We start from the raw sequence: 16,316 nt of genomic DNA, 5'->3' as shown, positions 1-16,316 counted from the left end.
GTCTTCACCGCAAAGGACGACTATTCCGCAATGCTCGTCGAGTAAGAAATATATAGACGACCTCCCAATCTCGGTCTCTATCGACACTATTGCGGTCAGCGCCATCCAAATCCCTACCCGGCGCTTGGCCGGTTCTCGAGAGTTCAATCCCTTTCTTTGGTCCCACGCAGAGCAAGTCCTTCGATGAGTTCCGACATCTGTACGGTGGGCAGATGTGATCCAAGTCTCCGTGATTGCGATGGTAGGAATGGGTAGGCGGAGAGCCGACGTGGAACATGTTGGACCAAATTCGGAGATGAATATTGGTACAGGAAAAACTCGATGAAGCAGACTGTGATGAACGTCCTTGGAATTCTTTCTCTATCTCCAAATGCCCATGATGGACCTACGGTCCACGTGAGTGAGAAGGAGACATTAAAACTGGAAGAGGATACACTGTGACAAGCCTGGCCGACAAAGCCTAAGCGGAGCCCCCAGGATCCAGATGGCAACCGATATCGACCCTCCTGCCCGTCGATTTCGGACATCCGTTTCAGCCTTCTATTCATCTAGCTTACGCGGCATTTTCATGACGTGAGCAAAATTTCACCCGTGACCTCGTTGAGGTTTATCATGATATGATCTCCATTCACTTCCGATTTTCCACTCCAAGCGGATTGTATCACTATTTAATTTGAGGCATTTCAATCGCATCGAATCATTGATGCGACAATGTATGAGAGCATGGCAGATGGGCAGCTTCAATGGAGACGTGATCGGCGAGTTAGCTTATGTCCTCATCTGAATGCACGCTGGCTATCGGGGTCAGTCGATACCAGACGACAGACCGAATGTGTAATGCCTCCCGCTCTCAGATGGACAGCGTTTCTCAGAGTCTTAAACCGTGGAAAATGTTTCGTCCAATGACGCCAGCAGGAGGAAAATGCCCTCAAACGCCAATTGCGCAAATCATAAAGTTTGCCTACGTCTCTGTCAGATCTCGATCTCTTCGAAACTCGGTCCGCACTGTGGGCTTTGCTGGAATTTATGTTGTGAAGGTCCGACCCTATCTCTCTTTTTGACTCTCCATTCTGTTGAACAGAGCCACTAGGCGCTGAATCACCATAATCTCCTTGTGCAGGAGGTGGCTGCCTTCCACTGCTACTTGGACCGGCTACTTCACTCCGGAAGAGCTCCGAATAGATTCGAACATATTCTCTTGGGTTAGGAGGGTCGCCGTAAGGTGCAACGTTGTTTGCCGGCGAGACCACATACCGTGTGTAGCAGCGAAGCCACTCGCCAAAGAAGCTTGCGATGACGGATATTTCATATTTGGGTCGAAGAATATCATAGAGCTCCGGTACGGTCTGAGTAACCCGATAGCGTGACCCTCAATTTCTGGGTAATAGTCGAGATCAAACGGCACCATTGCACCTTGGCCGTATGTAGTGACCCTAACACCGCACGGCAAATGTGGTCAATTGACAGATCATTGGATAGCATTGCTTGAAGCGATGTCGTCGTGGGCTGCCCCTAGATGGGTAGAGCCTCAAATTTGATTTGATTTGACTTCGAAAAGGATCGATTTGATTTAATTTGAATCGATTTGGATAGGCCCACTTTTCTCCCAAGATGATGTCAAACTGGGTGCAACTTGAGATGTCTTGAATGCTCTCTTCTCTATCTACTTGTTGCGTTCCTGACGTCTCCTTTCTAGACGCGAGGATATCTCGTCGTCGCGCAGAGCAGCCCTCAGGAATACCGTTGTTTATGGAAACCTTTACCCTGTGTTTCAGCGGTGGAGCCTATGTAAGGTAACTCCCTTGTTCGACAGATGATATGCCGATAATGTCCGCTCGAAGTCGACTCCTCTGAGCCGTCACCATCTGTCCTGCGAAACTGAATGTCCGTTCTGGCTCGGAAGACATAGCGGGAATTGAAAAGAGATCTATCACCATCCGCGACAGACGTATCGAGTCTCATCCGTGAACGATCCATACGATCCATCTCGAGTTTGATCAGTAGGGCTTGTCTAGGTGGTCCACAGACTGGATCCGATCCGTGGATCGTCTCGATATCGAGGATATCGACTTCTATCAAGTAGGGTGCCCCGGTTACACGATCCACGGATTGGATCCGATGGGAGTGCCTCGGAAGAGCGAGTCTGCAGAGCGAGTTTCGAACTGCAGCGAGTGGGTCTGGAGCTATCTAAGCACTAGTTGTTGGATGGCGAGGTATCTGAAACCGCTCCCCCCCAAACCCGCGGGAAACCCTAGTAAAATCGCCCAAATCGGCACAGAGCGTCAGGGAGGTCCTGAAGTGATTCGGCAGCGAGGCCAAGAGGCAGCAGAGGGCAAACAGAGGCGACAGAAGTGACAACATGGTCAGAAGGTAAGAGGGAGGGCTACACGGGCGATAGAAAGGTTTCATAGACAACAGAGACCACGCAACAACGCCAAAATCGTGTGCAAAAGGCTCCGTCAAAAGGGACCAACAGGGCCAACCGTGCGAGGGAGGCAAAGCAGATGGAAAGGTACCTGAAAACCCCCCATTTTACTAGGAATTTGAGGTACCCCGCCATCCACCGACAACTAGTGCTTAGATAGCTCCAGGCCCACTCCCGAACATTCTAGCAGACGTCATTAAAAGCCTGTTCTGTTGATCGCAGCCTCGCACCGTGGGCAGATGGCAGACGTGGCTGGATGCAACAAACGTACTATCAAATCCATCCATACCTGCGCCCCGCAATGGCGGAGGACGCCCCGATCTCTGAAGCCCGATCAATATCTTGATGAGCCGGTAGTGTTCTTGTGGGACGAATTCAATGTTCTTGTCACAACATCCGCTATTAACAGAAACCACACTCTCAAGGACCATATCCTGGTCCCAACTTCGTTGCCGTCATCCTGTTCAGGACTCGCTGTTCTACTGAAACCCCATCCAGCAGCGTCACCCACCGCTAGAGGCGTTGTTAAGATTTACCAACTCGCCAAATCGTGCAATTGGGGAAGTTGCATATGGCTGAAGTGTTCCACGACATCTGCTGTCAAACTTCTTGTACAACTTGAGTTGAAGGAGTGCTCTGTTTTCTATCAAATTGAGGTCCTGCCTATAGAGAAAAATTATTGCCACGCTGAAAGTGTTGCCACATTCAACATCTGATGGCCTCATTGCATGGCCTACAGACGTAGTACTCCGCTACAATATCATCAGCACCAAATGAGCACATTGAAACCAAGTCCGGTTCTTTTAGTGGCTAAGTTGGTCGCGCAGGTGAAACATCCAATACCGTTCTTCCTCACCACGGCGTGTCTCCCAGACTGAGCACACCAAGCCCTAGCCAGAGCCTCCTCGCCCGGTTCGGTCGCGTCGATAATGGTCAGAACCTCGGTAGAGGGTATATTCGCTCCGTTATTCAGGTCCTTCGCCAGCACGACACCAGTAAACATCTTCTTGACAAGTCGCTCGTGGATGGGATGCGATGTTCCCGCACATTTGGGGACATGCACAAACACTGGGTTTGAATAAAGCGTGAAAGTCACTTGTTCGCCGTTACACATGAAATCTACTGCTGCTCGGTACTGTCGGGCCACGCTGACTGTGCTTTCAACTTCGTTCAGTCGAACGGCTGTTAATCGCACTGCTGATGTATCATTCGAGACCGCAGAAGTGCTGGCTCCCGCTCGTGCCGGCAGGCTGGTTGGTGGATTCCACTTGTTCATGTCCGATATTTCTCTTGTCAAGCCAATCGGATCTATGTCTGCCTCAGATTCTGAGAACCCGAGGAGCTCAAGATTTGTCTGTGTCATATCATCGACCACTGGTGTCACGAAATTGACACGGCGTGCATGTAATAGGATCCAGCTTGACTGACACCCAGTGGGACAAGGAACGGGACCGATCCACCCGCATGTCGACTTTGGATTTCTCAGACCTCCGAGCACTCGTCCAAGGACTGTCCGCTTCGGCCAATAGCTCTTGTTACCAACAATGAGACCGGCGTCATAGTGCGGCGCGTACCCCAAGTGCTTCGTTGTGGGACACGCTAGCACCAAACAACTCAAAATCCGATGTCTGAAGAATTTTCCAGGAAGTACCAACCCGTACAGCCAGTCCTTTAGGTAGTCCGCGACATTTGCAGGGTTGGATGTCAATTTCGTGTATAGGTCTTCGATGTTTTCTCGTGCTTCGTGCATGTAGGGCCAACCGAGAGCTTCTGCGAATCGCAAGAGACCATCCGACTGAGTGGCATGATTGGTGGCAACCAGAGCATATTTACTTGTAAGGCTCCGTCGAATTGTTACGTTCTGCATCCATTGTCTGGCGATAAAGACCAAGGCAGATGTTGTCGTCTTCATGATGTTCGGATACTTCTGGCCTGCCCCCATTTTGGTCAAACGAATGGCGAGTTCGGCGCCCAGAAGAATGTGAAACAGAAAGTTTGTGAGGCCAATGCCGGTAGTGCCAAAGAGGTGGACCGAGAATGATCCTGAGGTGAGGAAATCTATGAAGCGATTTGGCGCAGTGTACTGCGCACGATGAAATGACATGCAGATATCTGAGATCGCAGTTCTCGTCGTCGCATTGAAGGCCCTGTTTCCCGGTCAGGGGACATGTATTGTGGCCGGAGCCATACTTACGGCACCAATCCTAGAATTTGATCCAGCTTCACATTGTCTTCAAGAGTCGGGCTCCTTTGGAGAAGTTGGATTCTCTCAACAATCGCATCAAGTGCCATGGGGGGAGGAATGGTTTGTGCTTCTAAAGAGAGCTGCAATTGCAGTTTCAAGGTCAACTGATATTCTCTGTATTCTTCGGCATAGCCTAGCACGGATGTGGTCCCCAGATGATATCCATCGTAGCTGCTTGTGGATTCACAATCGTAATCCACGAAATTTGTTCCGGGATGTGAGATCGCGTCAACAAAGTAATTCTCTGTGATAAACGTAAGTCGCTGAATGCCTTTCAATGCCCGAACTTACTCCATGCAGGATGCACTGCCGTGTGTGGTGGGAGGTCAAGAAGGATTGATTGGATATAAGTCCTGCCGAAGAACAACAATTGAATCGTGTCGATCTGACCTTCTGTAGTCAAAGGTCTCAAATATAACGATCCCTGCCGCTTAGCTGTGATGGTTGTTTGAAAGTCCAGAGTTTGACTTGCTGTAGGACCGCCCATGGTTGATCCGGTCACAGGTCTTGATGCCGCACTGTACGAAGGAGGTGCTTCTGTCGGTATATCAAGCTGTTGAGCTAGCGCTTCACTCTGGGTAATCATGTTCGGAGTAGCAGGCCGAGGAGGTTGAGATGGGTATGGAGATAGAGCTAATAAATTCTCAGTGGCATTCAACCCGTCAAAGTGATTGATCACTTACAGGCCGTGCCTGCTGTCGGGGCTTGTGGCGTCAAAGGTGCAGGTGGCAGCGGTCTTGTCTCAGTCTCAGCGGCTGGAGGATTAGATTGTGAAGAATCTACATTAATAGTCGGACGGTTCGCCGCCAATTCAGGTTGTGGGGGGTGAACACTGACACTCTGTGTGGTGGTCCGGGGAATAGATGCTGCTGGAGGCTGAGTAGATGCTCTTGTGCGGGCATCTGCCAGAGAGTGTATTGCTTGCACCTTGTCATAGCCTTGCAGAATGTTCGTTGCTTGTTCGAGCACCTCTTCTGCTGCTCGATATTCCTGCTTTCGCAAATAGATGTCACCTTTGAGCTTCCAAGCATGACCATTCGAAGGACTGAGTTGAATGGCGGAATTGACATCGTGCAAGGCCTGGTCTAATTGGGGTGGGGAACACATCATCCGAGCAAGGGCGAGCTGCAAATATAGCGACGCGTTGTCTGTATCCTGCCTCAGAGCCTCGCCATACAAGAACACCGCATTGTTGTAGTCGCCTTGATTGAAGAGTTCATTGCCACGCTTCAAGAAAAGGTTGTCGACTGGCCTCGGCCGTGTTGGGATTGAGGTGCTAGGCAACTCATGTATCCTAGCCATAAGTTAGTCATGGGCTTTGTGGAGAGGGGAAAACAAACTGTTGAGAAGTCGGCTCTTGACCTGGCTGAGGCTTGGGTTTCCTTTTGAAGAACCCCATTTTGGACCGCAGCGACGTCCGTAGCAGCGGAAGGCGCAGTGGTAGTGACAGTGAACCCTTATAAATAGATACCTTCTCTCTGGCCTGGCCAACTCATCGACCCCTCTTTCTTTGGTAGAGCCGCAATGTGCTTTGCCAAGCATGGGCTGTGTCTCTCATCGAAGCACTAATTGAAAGAGGGCGGTTTGCGAAATGAACAACCCCTGCTTTACATACAGGTTGACCAGGGATTGGCTGAAATCAAGGGTGCCGTCATGTCTATCACCGGCAGCCCAGAAGTGCAGAAACGCCGCTGGAGGAGTCTGTAAATTTCCACTTTGGACGCATCGTGGGTGTCCCCTGGCCTTGCTCAATGACGTTTTATTGTCTCCTCATCCTACTTTGAAGATTTCCATAACCTTTCTGTCAGGTCCCCACTGAAACAGGCTCAGACAGGCGTCTGCGTTATGGTGAAGATTCAAAGAGGCCATTAGGATCGACCGACCCTCATTCCTGGAATCACGAATAATCCCTGCAATGTCCAAGGCTACTGTAGCAGGGATGCCTTTGGCAGCACGTACTCCGGCTGACTGCTCCGCAGCAGGAAGGAGTTTGGCACTTGTTGTAAGGGCGGAAACTGCCATCAAGGCTCTTGTGCCACGCCTACTGACATCGCAGTGCCAAGTGTTATATCTGCAGAAGAAGCAATGTTTAATTAGCCAAGCTTAGATGAACTTAGCTAGTGAGCATCTAGAGTTCCCTTTTTCAGGGTTCATCTGTGAAAATCCCCTTTCTTTTATTCTCCTTTTCGAGACTTGACGTTCGTTGTCATATCTGGGACAAGAGGGGGAAGAAAAGGGAGAAAGGGAATACCGTAATAGCAAAGGCTGACTGAAGTAGTCGTTGTTTATGGTGCAGGACGTGGAACCAATCAGCGCTCCCCGCTCCACCTTCCTCCTTTGTTGAATTTAGTCTGCTCTACGGACCTTCCGTATTAGGCAAGTTCCCAATCACACCCCGGTCTACGAGAGAATCCGTATGTATACGTCTCACCCTCTAGGCTCGCATTGGGAAAGCCGGCTTGGTATCGATGCTAACTAAAACTATCCCTGGGACGCGGGATGACAATTCTCCCCAAAAACCTGACGCCACAAAACGAAAGGACCGATCGGGTTTCGCAAATTGTGCACTACGTGAAACGAGAACAGTTTTTGCTCGGATCTCTCCGAAGAAATTCGGGCCCACAGGCGATCTTTCGCGAATGAGAGGCTAACCCAGGCTAGAGAGAAGCGCTTGGTGCTATCGCTCTATGCAAGTCAGCCAATTGCCCACGACGGAGATGTACAGTAGAAGGATGGGGCTTCGGCGGGGGGACCTTGGGTCTTGGGACCGTGTCTGGACGGGGTGGGGCCAATTGCCTCTGGAGGAGGGTTTTCTAAACATTTGTGGCTCCTGTTCTGGCGGCCATTGATTGGCTGGGACGATCTCTTGCCCTGGCAATCATATACATTTTCTTCACCCAAAAGTCGTGGGAGCATTCGATGCCCCATTCACTCTTGACACTCTAGGGACTCTCGGTCGCCATCGCTGCAGAAATATATCCAGGGCCCTTCCAGTCAGGCCAGTCATCGTTCATCCAACAAACTCCTGCTCTCACCTACTTCCCAACCCCAAACACATCTACTGCTGAGGGTGCACGTCCGCACCGACGCGTGCGGCTTCATTGCACAGTGGGGCGAACGCTGCAAAGCCAGGGGAACAGATGGCGACATCCTTGTGATCTATGTGGCCGAGACTTGTTATCTAGGCGACTATGGCTCCTACATCAACAGCGATGGCTCCGACTTCCTCACCACGTTCGCAGCGTACTCGCCGGGAAGGTGTGCCTTTCTGGCTAACCCGCCCGCAGTGTGGTGCACATGCGAGGGGTCTCGGCGCCGACCACAGGGCCAATATTCACGACGGTCAGCTGGGCTATTTGGAATATGCTATCAGAGGGCGAGACAGCGACAGGATGCTGTCCAAGGTAAGTTAGAGTGCTTCGTCGCAACTCAGAAGATGAATGGTGGCTTACTGTTGATCAGTGGCTACACCTGCACCGACGACCACATCAGGGGTTGCTCCTCGATCGGCGCGCCTGGCGAGGTTGTGATAGCCACCACGAACGATCAGAGTTGTGCGCGCTTAACGACAACAGTCACGGTTGCAAGCACCCAGGACGGGCCGTGGCGAGTGGCCAAAAGTTGCTCTTGATTGAGTCGAACGTGCGGATCCTTGCTTCTAGCGAGCCATCTCAGACGAGGTCAGATGGGGAACCTGTATCTGGAGGTGATTCCAACTCCAGCGGGTCCGTAGGAGGTGGCTATCCACGCGCACGAAGATTTCTATCGGCTTGTTGTCCCTCTCGCCGTTATCTTGATTTCTGTGGCAGTCTTTTTCATCTTCTGGAGACGAAGGAAATGATCAACGGGGATAATACCAGGTACTGCGGGTCGGATCCTACAATGAAATCGGAGCTAGAAGGAAGCTAAGGAATATGCCTCCCTTTCTCTACCTTCTTGGTTTTTACATAAGCACGGCGCCCCCCGCCGGTGACTACATACAGGTCAAGAAGACGCTCGACTTGGGTAAACGAAGGCATACTTTGGCCGAGGCTACTTTGCATAGCGGCATACTGTACAATCCATGAAGAAACACCTCTAGAGGGCGAATCCGCCAAGTGACACGTGTCGTCAACCTCGTTGCCACCACCGACCCTCTCGTCAGCCTGCCGATATGCCTTCGGTCAATGACACGGGATCAGAAGGACATGGCGTCGCCGTTGGAAATCTCCGGTGTGATGCCTGCAGCCTCCTCGGCAGAAACCCGTTCGCAGACTCTTTTCAAGGGATTGTCCACAATAGAAGTGTGGTCCGGAATGAGCCAACCACGGCCATCATCGATATTTTCATCGTCATCCAAGTCCAAACTTGGCCATCCCGCACCACCGCACATTCCCACGAGACGTTGAAGAAACCATTGCATCTCTAAGAGCTTCATGCTCGGTAACGGTAGATTTTTCGGATCCTTGGTGGTGAAAGTGAACATATCTCCAGAACGAATAAAGCGCGCTGGGCCGCCATCCACAACGCGAGGTAATACATGTCCGCCGGCGTTCTCCAAACCTTTCGATGATGCGGGTTCTGTAAGCAAATCAATCCGGCTTGAAATGTCGTAATTGCCAGGAACTTGCCAGAAGAATTGAACAGTAAGCTGCTTCTGATCGCCTGAAAGTTCCAGTGGCTTGAGTGCGAACAACCCGTTGGCCCACTTGACATGCGCGCTGGCGTCGAGGGAGATGAGGTTGAAGCATTTGTCGATATCAGTATTAGGATTCTGGGAACTCGGAAAGATCGTCTCTTTCCATTTGTTGACTCGATCCTTCTCCCAGAAAAGACGTAGAAGCTTCCAAAAATCCGGGATCATACTGGATGTTCGGCTCCCTTTAGCGGGCGAATCGAGCACACGGCAGGGGAATATATGGGCTGCCTCAGGCAACGGCTGCTTCGTCAGGACGCACTTGTCATCGTCGCGCTCTCTGCATGGTGCATTGTCAGACCGGAGTATTATGGAACAATATGGACTTCGGTTATTCGCCTCCTCCACCGATCGCTGCACCCATGATTGTCCGTCTGGATTCACTTTGTGCTTATTTGGACCCTCTGAACGCTGTGAGGCTACCTCTGATCCGGGGAGTCCAGAATCTCGGAATCGTTGAGTCCCTGTTAACAGTGAGCATGTCAACAGTCATATAACACCTTGATCGGGTCTTATACCCAGCAACTCACATCGCAATGACAGGAAAACCAACGGCTCATCATACCCAAGAATCATCTGCTCTGGCGAATTGGCGATATCTCGCAAGCAGTTCATATCGGCAAGGTGACAACAAGCCCAGAAAGCGGGGGAGACGGAAACATTGCCGATTACTTCTTTAATTTGGACCAAAAGCTTGGTGCGCGCCGGTGAACGAATGTTGTAATCCTCATTGCTGAACTCAGCTGAGTCGATTTGAGATGCTTGTTGTTTTGGCCATTCCATTTCGTGATTTCTTAGGCCGTTTGGAGGTCCCCCCTTCTTCTTCGACGAGGGCGCGGCATTTGAAACAATTTTGTAGGATAATCACACCTCGAATGGAGACCGACCGAGCAGAAGATATGGACAGTCACACGGTCAGTTGGGTGAAATTGAAGAGTCACGTCGCAGTGGGTGAAACATCATCACGGCTAAGAGAAGGTAAATCGACACCCAGCTCACCCCCCTTTGGGACGAGGGTGATGCCGCCCTTTGCTCACCCCCAGCTTACCCGATCCGGGTGAGCCTCCCCCTATGACTTCATCCATCATAGGGGCCAAATTCCCTGGCGCCCTGGCGTAGATGGTGCGAAGCTGGTCCTCTGTGATTGGCTTTTTGGGTCAAGGGTCACAGCGCCTGTGGTGGCTTTGGCTCGTCCATGTGGGGGCTGAAGAAGATCTCGGACCCAGTTTTTGACGCAACCTCACAAATGGACCTACATGGGTTAGTTTTGTTCGGTGGGCCGGTACGTTGTCTGAGAGCTCCGAGTCGATGACTCAGGCGGCGTGTACTGTGGTACATGTAACCTTGTTACTGTGGCTGTTATGGCTTGACTACCTTGTTGCTGTTGGCAGAGAAAAGGCAGCAACGCTCGCCAAACCCTGTTCTGGCGCCGTGCTAACAGAACTAACCCATGAGACTGTGCATGGCACAATCAAAATGGTTTGTGGGCGAGGTCAACGGTGCGAGCCTCTTGCAACGCAAGTGGGGGAAAGTAAAGGGGCCACACTTCAAGGGGCATGCATTGAGACCCCGTCTTGCCCGTCCCTATATAGTCTGCCGATCGCGCACCTGGATCCTTGCAAGCACCGTGGCTGAGATGCGCCACACTAGAAGACGACTTGTGGGAAATTCGCCAAGCAGATTTGACTAAGGGCGATATAGTCTCTGCCTTTCCGCTGGAAAGCATGTTTAAGGTAAACATCGTTCTCGAGGCGGGCAGTGGTGCCGCCGCATCGTTGGCGCCAGAATGGCCGTCACCACACGCCACCCAGCGCATACGAAGGTGATCTTTGCGACTGCAAATGAGTGGCATTTTCGAGAGCAAGCCCGCATTCCACAAGATCTGAGCCAGTACTGCAAGGCGAACGCCATCGTAGAATTCCAGAGGGCCGCCGTCGACGTCTCGTTTGCGGTCTTTGTTTCCGCGGGCTGCTCGCACATCGCGACGGTGGAGGCCAACGCCCAAGACAGGACGATCAAGGTCACCGTCTGGCACCTCGACCAAGAATTCGCAGAGAAGTGGTCCACCAGCCACGAAGCGCCTGAATCAGAGTTCACAGCGGATGCCTATGTCAGCTCCTACGATTACGGCGCGATCCACGGTGGTATCACGGAAGACGGCCAGTGTGTCTTGCTCGTCTACCGACCGAAGGGAAGCACAACGAGGGCGTACCTCGTCAATGCGCGCGGTTTCACTTCGAGGAAACCCCCGTCTGACACGAACTTGGGTTACTCTACTAGTATCGGCACGTTATCCGAAGATAGTGAGTACCTCTTTTATGTCCGCTCAGGCGAGAAATTCGGGAGGAATGGACAAGCCAAGGTTGTCGAGGCCTACTCGATCCGCCATCTGTCGTGCGCGAAAGCCGAATCGTTTGGCTTTGGCGATTGTTACCAGATGAGGAACGTCTGTCTTCTGCCCCATCTGCGGCTTCAAGGTCCGACCTACATGGCGATTGACACTTCGAGTTTCGGCGGCGACGACCTCCAGCGGAACAGCCCGCCGCTCATCGCGTCATCAGACCAGCAATTGCATTGGAACTTCGCAGGCATCGACTCCATCACGAGTCGCGGCGGCATGAGCTGCTTCGTGTCGCCAGACAATGCGCACCTCATTTACGTCGAGCCAGATGCGGCGATGCTGCACCACTGGGACCTGAACAAGTTGTCCTTTAGGCCCCTGGGCAGTGTCCGACTGCCTGGCGTCGAATACAGCACGTATCGGACCTGGTTGCTCTACGGCAAGGAGACAAAGATGAAGGACGCCATCGCGGATCAGATCCACGAGGTACGCTATTCGCCCAAGTGCAAGACCGTTACCGTGGTCACCGTCAACGATTCGATGGTCGTCGTCAACGTACTGTCGACGTTCAACCTCCAGCTGGTCCATCATGAGACGATCAAAGACGCAACGTGGACAGAATACGTCCCTTTGCGGATTGGATTCCATGAGACCACAGGGCTCAACGTCTTTGCGATGAGTCCAGCCGACATCACCCGCGACCACCAAGGCCTGTTGCGGTTGTTTGGGATGAAGGGAGTCCTGATCGCCATGCCAGAGGTGTTCGAGAAGATCAAGGCCATCGAAGTTTACTTTGACAACATCGGCGAGCGGATTGCCGCGCTGCCGGACCTAGTGTACAGCAAACAAGTGATGCCTCTGGCCAAGTTCGAGTGGAAGCCCGGTGTCATGGATCGCAACGACGAATTCTCCATCCCGCGCACGGCTGGACCGACCACAGTCACCAACAGCGAGGACGCCAGACGCCAGTTCGACTTCTACGTCAACGTCTACGCCCACCGATCGTCGTCGTGGAAGCAGGACAATAACCCAGAGCTACGTCGCTTCTTCGTGCCGCACCTTTTCAGCTTCACGTACCCCTGGGCCCCGGAGAAGCGGGTCAGCGTCTTTGGAGTAGTCATGAAGAACGAATACCACTTGATTTCGATCGGGCCAGCCGCCAGCTCGTCCGGTTCGGGGACGGACATTATTCGGGTGCTCTACGCCACAGACATCAAGATCTCCACAGATAAGATAGAACATATTGAAATCTACGAGCTCGAGGGCCGCTACGTTCTCCGCGTATATACAATGCACGAGGGCTTCTCGTCGTACTCTGGGGCCCCCATGCCCATCCCTCGGTGGACGCTGATGTCGCCTCACTTTCTCGAGGAGGATGCCTGGTATGACACTTTTGTCATCCACCGAAGCAACCATGTCACGATGCCTGGCGGGTGGTCTGCCACGCCTAACCAAGCCATTTCCTCGTCGACGAACGTGTATGCATACTTCCAGCCTAACACGCTGGTCGTGCAAGACGAGATCAACTACGGTCTTCGTACCCGCTCCGCCTACGTGCTCCCGAAGTATCTGCTGTGGAAGGAGTACGGCCTTCGTGGGCTCCGGAAAGGCAACCTCAATGACATATTCTTTGGTGGCGGCCGCTACGCCGACATATTGGGGCCTTATTTCCGCAGTGTCTACGACGACAGAGCGTACGACGATGCGAATCCGCTCTTCCCCAGTACCTTCGCCTTGGCTTGCAACTCCGACTATCGATCGCAGCGGACCATTCACATCGACGCCTTCTTCCGCCGCGTTCGACAGGATCAAAACAGGCTACTGGATAATTCTGCGACAGTTACCTGCGCTCTCCCGATAGCGTGTAGGGCACGCCCCGGCGCCACGCTCTCCTTCATGCGTTTCGTTGCGCTCTATCCGTGGGCTGTCATCGATATCGGTGCCGTGCAGGTCAAGAAGGGCGCGACCAAGGCAAAGACGGTGGATTATGACAATGAGTGGTACAAGTGGCGTCGACGAGCGAAAGTCATTTGGCAAGATATCCGTATGCTATTCCGCGTCAACGCCAAGGCTGTGGAGTCCGAACCGAACAAGCAGCTCTTGACACTGCCACTCCCTGGGTTTTGCTCATTTGACAACAAGCTATACAAGCCTCCTCCGGTTGAAGCATCCCGCGCCTCCGACCGCGATGACTCCTTTTGGTCGTTTGTACTCGCGACCACCCCGTACAGCAAGTTCCCCACGTGGGAGTCTTGGCTCCAGACGTCGGTGGCGGAGTCGGGCAAGGGCCCGGCCAGCCCTTTCACAAGGCTGATTGAGGAAATCTTGGAGATGAAGGATCGTGACCTCCAACTGACCTATCTCAAGGTCGTGTGGCTGGAGAAGCTGCTTACCTGGAAGATGCGCACTTTCGGCCGCAAAATTTACCTGACCCGGACCGCGTTGCCCATGCTGGTGCTGTTCGTGCTCCATCTGACACTAGGGATCCTCCTGACGGGAGGCGATGGGCTCACCGAGGACCGGATCGGCTGGTGGGTCATCCTGCTTGCGACAATTGAGGCTGCGGCCTCGTGCTTTATTCTCTCAGTCAAGCTGCGTCAGGCCTACCGTATCCTGCGACAGTTCTTCCGCTCCATCTTCACCTATGTCGACGGTACCGCTCTGTCACTGGGTCTTGCCATATTTTTCCAGATTGCCACCAGGCATGCGCCGCAGCGAGCGTTTCTGGGGTTTTCGACGCTTTTAATCTGGATCGCGGCAATCCTCATGCTGCGCATCTACAGGCCCGTGGGAATGCTGCTGCTGCTGTTGACCGAGACGATCCAGGAGATTTTCTCGTTCCTAGTGCTGCTCTTCTTTATCATTTTAGGTACGTATATCAACTATAGCCGACCATATAGCTGACGACGTGATAGGGTTCGCCTTTGTGCCGTTTCTCCTTTTAAGGAATACCGAAGGCATCGACTCGGCGCCCAACCCCTTTTCCAATTTTGCCATGTCCTTCGCGAATATCCTCAACTTTATCTCGTCCGACTACGGTGCGCTGGAAGCCTTTGAGGACTCGGCAGCGGTTCGCACACTCCGCGCGCTTTACATCATCATCATCACCGTCCTCTTCCTCAACATTCTCATAGCAATGCTCAATCTCAAAATCAAAAATGCCGATAAGAACGCGGCCAACCTGTATCACTTGCAGATGGCGTCGTTGCAAGTCGAGATCGAGCTGGGCCTGCTCTCTGCCTCCGAGCGTCGACGCAGAGACTGGTTTCCGCAGTGGTTTAACTACAGCATGACGGAGACGGAGACGCGCATGTGGGAAGACTACGTCGAGAAGAACAAACTCAAGTGGGACGAGGAGAATGACTTTGACGAGACGAAAGACGACGCGCCACGCGCCCTGCCGCTTCCACGATCAACGGCCGACGACGGGACCGCCCTCTCAACAGGCCAGCTTCCCCCCACGAGCACCACGGCCGACACGGATGACGTATGGGGCACAACCCCAAACGATGATGTCGCCGCGGAAGCTGAAACATCGCCTCTTCCCCAGAGCACCTCGCCCAGCCCGTCGGCAATGTGCCAACCCAGCAACGCAACCCCTGCACCGTCACAGTCCCAATCACAGCTTCAGTCGCAATCTCAACCACAACCTCCACTCCCGACCGCTAACCCGTTCCCCTCACCCCAACCCACGGCTTCAAACGCAAGCGCCAGCTCCAGCGCCACGACCGCAGACTCCTCCGCCCCTCCCGGAACCGAAGGGACGCTGATCTGCAACGTCTGCGGCGCGCCGGGCAAGCGCTGCACGGGCTGCGGAAAGGTGGCGTATTGCGGCAAGGAGCACCAGAGGGTGGACTGGAAGACGCATAAGGCTGCTTGCAAGAAGGGATAGGGAAGTGAAAGGGGAGGGAAAGTAGTAGATTCATGGCGGAAGACGAGGTTGTAAGATGAACAGGGTCGGCTGGGTACGAAAAGGGCGAACATTCGTGAAGGGGGCCCCCCAACCCCCGCATAGGGAGGAAGGCCCATTTTGTAGGCAGAGGGACGGGACACTCGAAAGGGTGGGAAAGAAAGTCGAAGGGACGGAAACGGCGAACCCGCTTCAAGGTCCCAAAATGGGGAACCTGTTAGCCTACCAACCCTGGCATCCTAGTCTGGCGCAGGAGCAGAAGTCTCATCATCGAGCAGGGAAGAGGGTGGTCGTAGGTGAGTTGAAGGTGAGTGAAGGAGGCGAGCAGTGATTAAAAAGGGCCCGGGTCGGGTGAGGGTCGAGGTACGCTCGGCGTCGATTTACCTCGTCTTTACCCGCCATGGCTCTCCTCGAGAAGCTCAAGCAGGAGAATACTCTGCTGAGCCAACTGACGGTGGTATTCGGCAAGAGAGCAAACCTCCCTCAAGCTATCATGACGGGGGGACAACGACAACAGCGTGTTCGGCCGGACGTACCTTAATCGCTGGTAGTACTATAGGGGGCCGAAGGATGCCTGGCTGCGCTCCCAGAGAGTCTGCTCGGAGTCGGGACAGATATTGGGGGAAGCATTTGTGTGCCTTCTATCTGCAATGTGATCTACGGCTCCAGACCGATAGTAAGCTTGAACCTGCATAGAGGAGCCCGCGATCTCACTGCATC

The 16,316-nt window shown here is 53.1% G+C and overlaps 3 protein-coding genes across 3 annotated transcripts; 1 reads left to right on the top strand and 2 right to left on the bottom strand.

Annotated features, from left to right (window-relative positions):
• Positions 1-3,188: 3,188 nt before the first annotated feature.
• Z518_02830 (uncharacterized protein) lies at positions 3,189-5,972 on the bottom strand (the record flags this gene model as incomplete). Its single annotated transcript, XM_013419856.1, has 4 exons — positions 3,189-4,572; positions 4,620-4,914; positions 4,962-5,303; positions 5,354-5,972. 4 exons carry the CDS (start codon positions 5,970-5,972, stop codon positions 3,189-3,191), a joined length of 2,640 nt encoding a protein of 879 aa, XP_013275310.1.
• A 2,875-nt stretch (positions 5,973-8,847) lies between these two features.
• Z518_02829 (uncharacterized protein) lies at positions 8,848-10,128 on the bottom strand (the record flags this gene model as incomplete). Its single annotated transcript, XM_013419855.1, has 2 exons — positions 8,848-9,809; positions 9,876-10,128. The coding sequence occupies 2 exons, from the start codon at positions 10,126-10,128 to the stop codon at positions 8,848-8,850; spliced, it is 1,215 nt and encodes a 404-aa protein (XP_013275309.1).
• A 1,003-nt stretch (positions 10,129-11,131) lies between these two features.
• Z518_02828 (uncharacterized protein) lies at positions 11,132-15,578 on the top strand (the record flags this gene model as incomplete). The annotated part of the gene is made up of 2 exons (XM_013419854.1): positions 11,132-14,555; positions 14,602-15,578. The coding sequence occupies 2 exons, from the start codon at positions 11,132-11,134 to the stop codon at positions 15,576-15,578; spliced, it is 4,401 nt and encodes a 1,466-aa protein (XP_013275308.1).
• Between the last annotated feature and the right edge of the window lie 738 nt (positions 15,579-16,316).

This window comes from Rhinocladiella mackenziei, assembly GCF_000835555.1.
Source record: "Rhinocladiella mackenziei CBS 650.93 unplaced genomic scaffold supercont1.2, whole genome shotgun sequence".
Taxonomy (NCBI): domain Eukaryota; kingdom Fungi; phylum Ascomycota; class Eurotiomycetes; order Chaetothyriales; family Herpotrichiellaceae; genus Rhinocladiella; species Rhinocladiella mackenziei.
The sequence above is the reverse complement of the archived record's forward strand: the minus strand, read 5'-3'. Positions and strand labels throughout refer to the sequence as shown.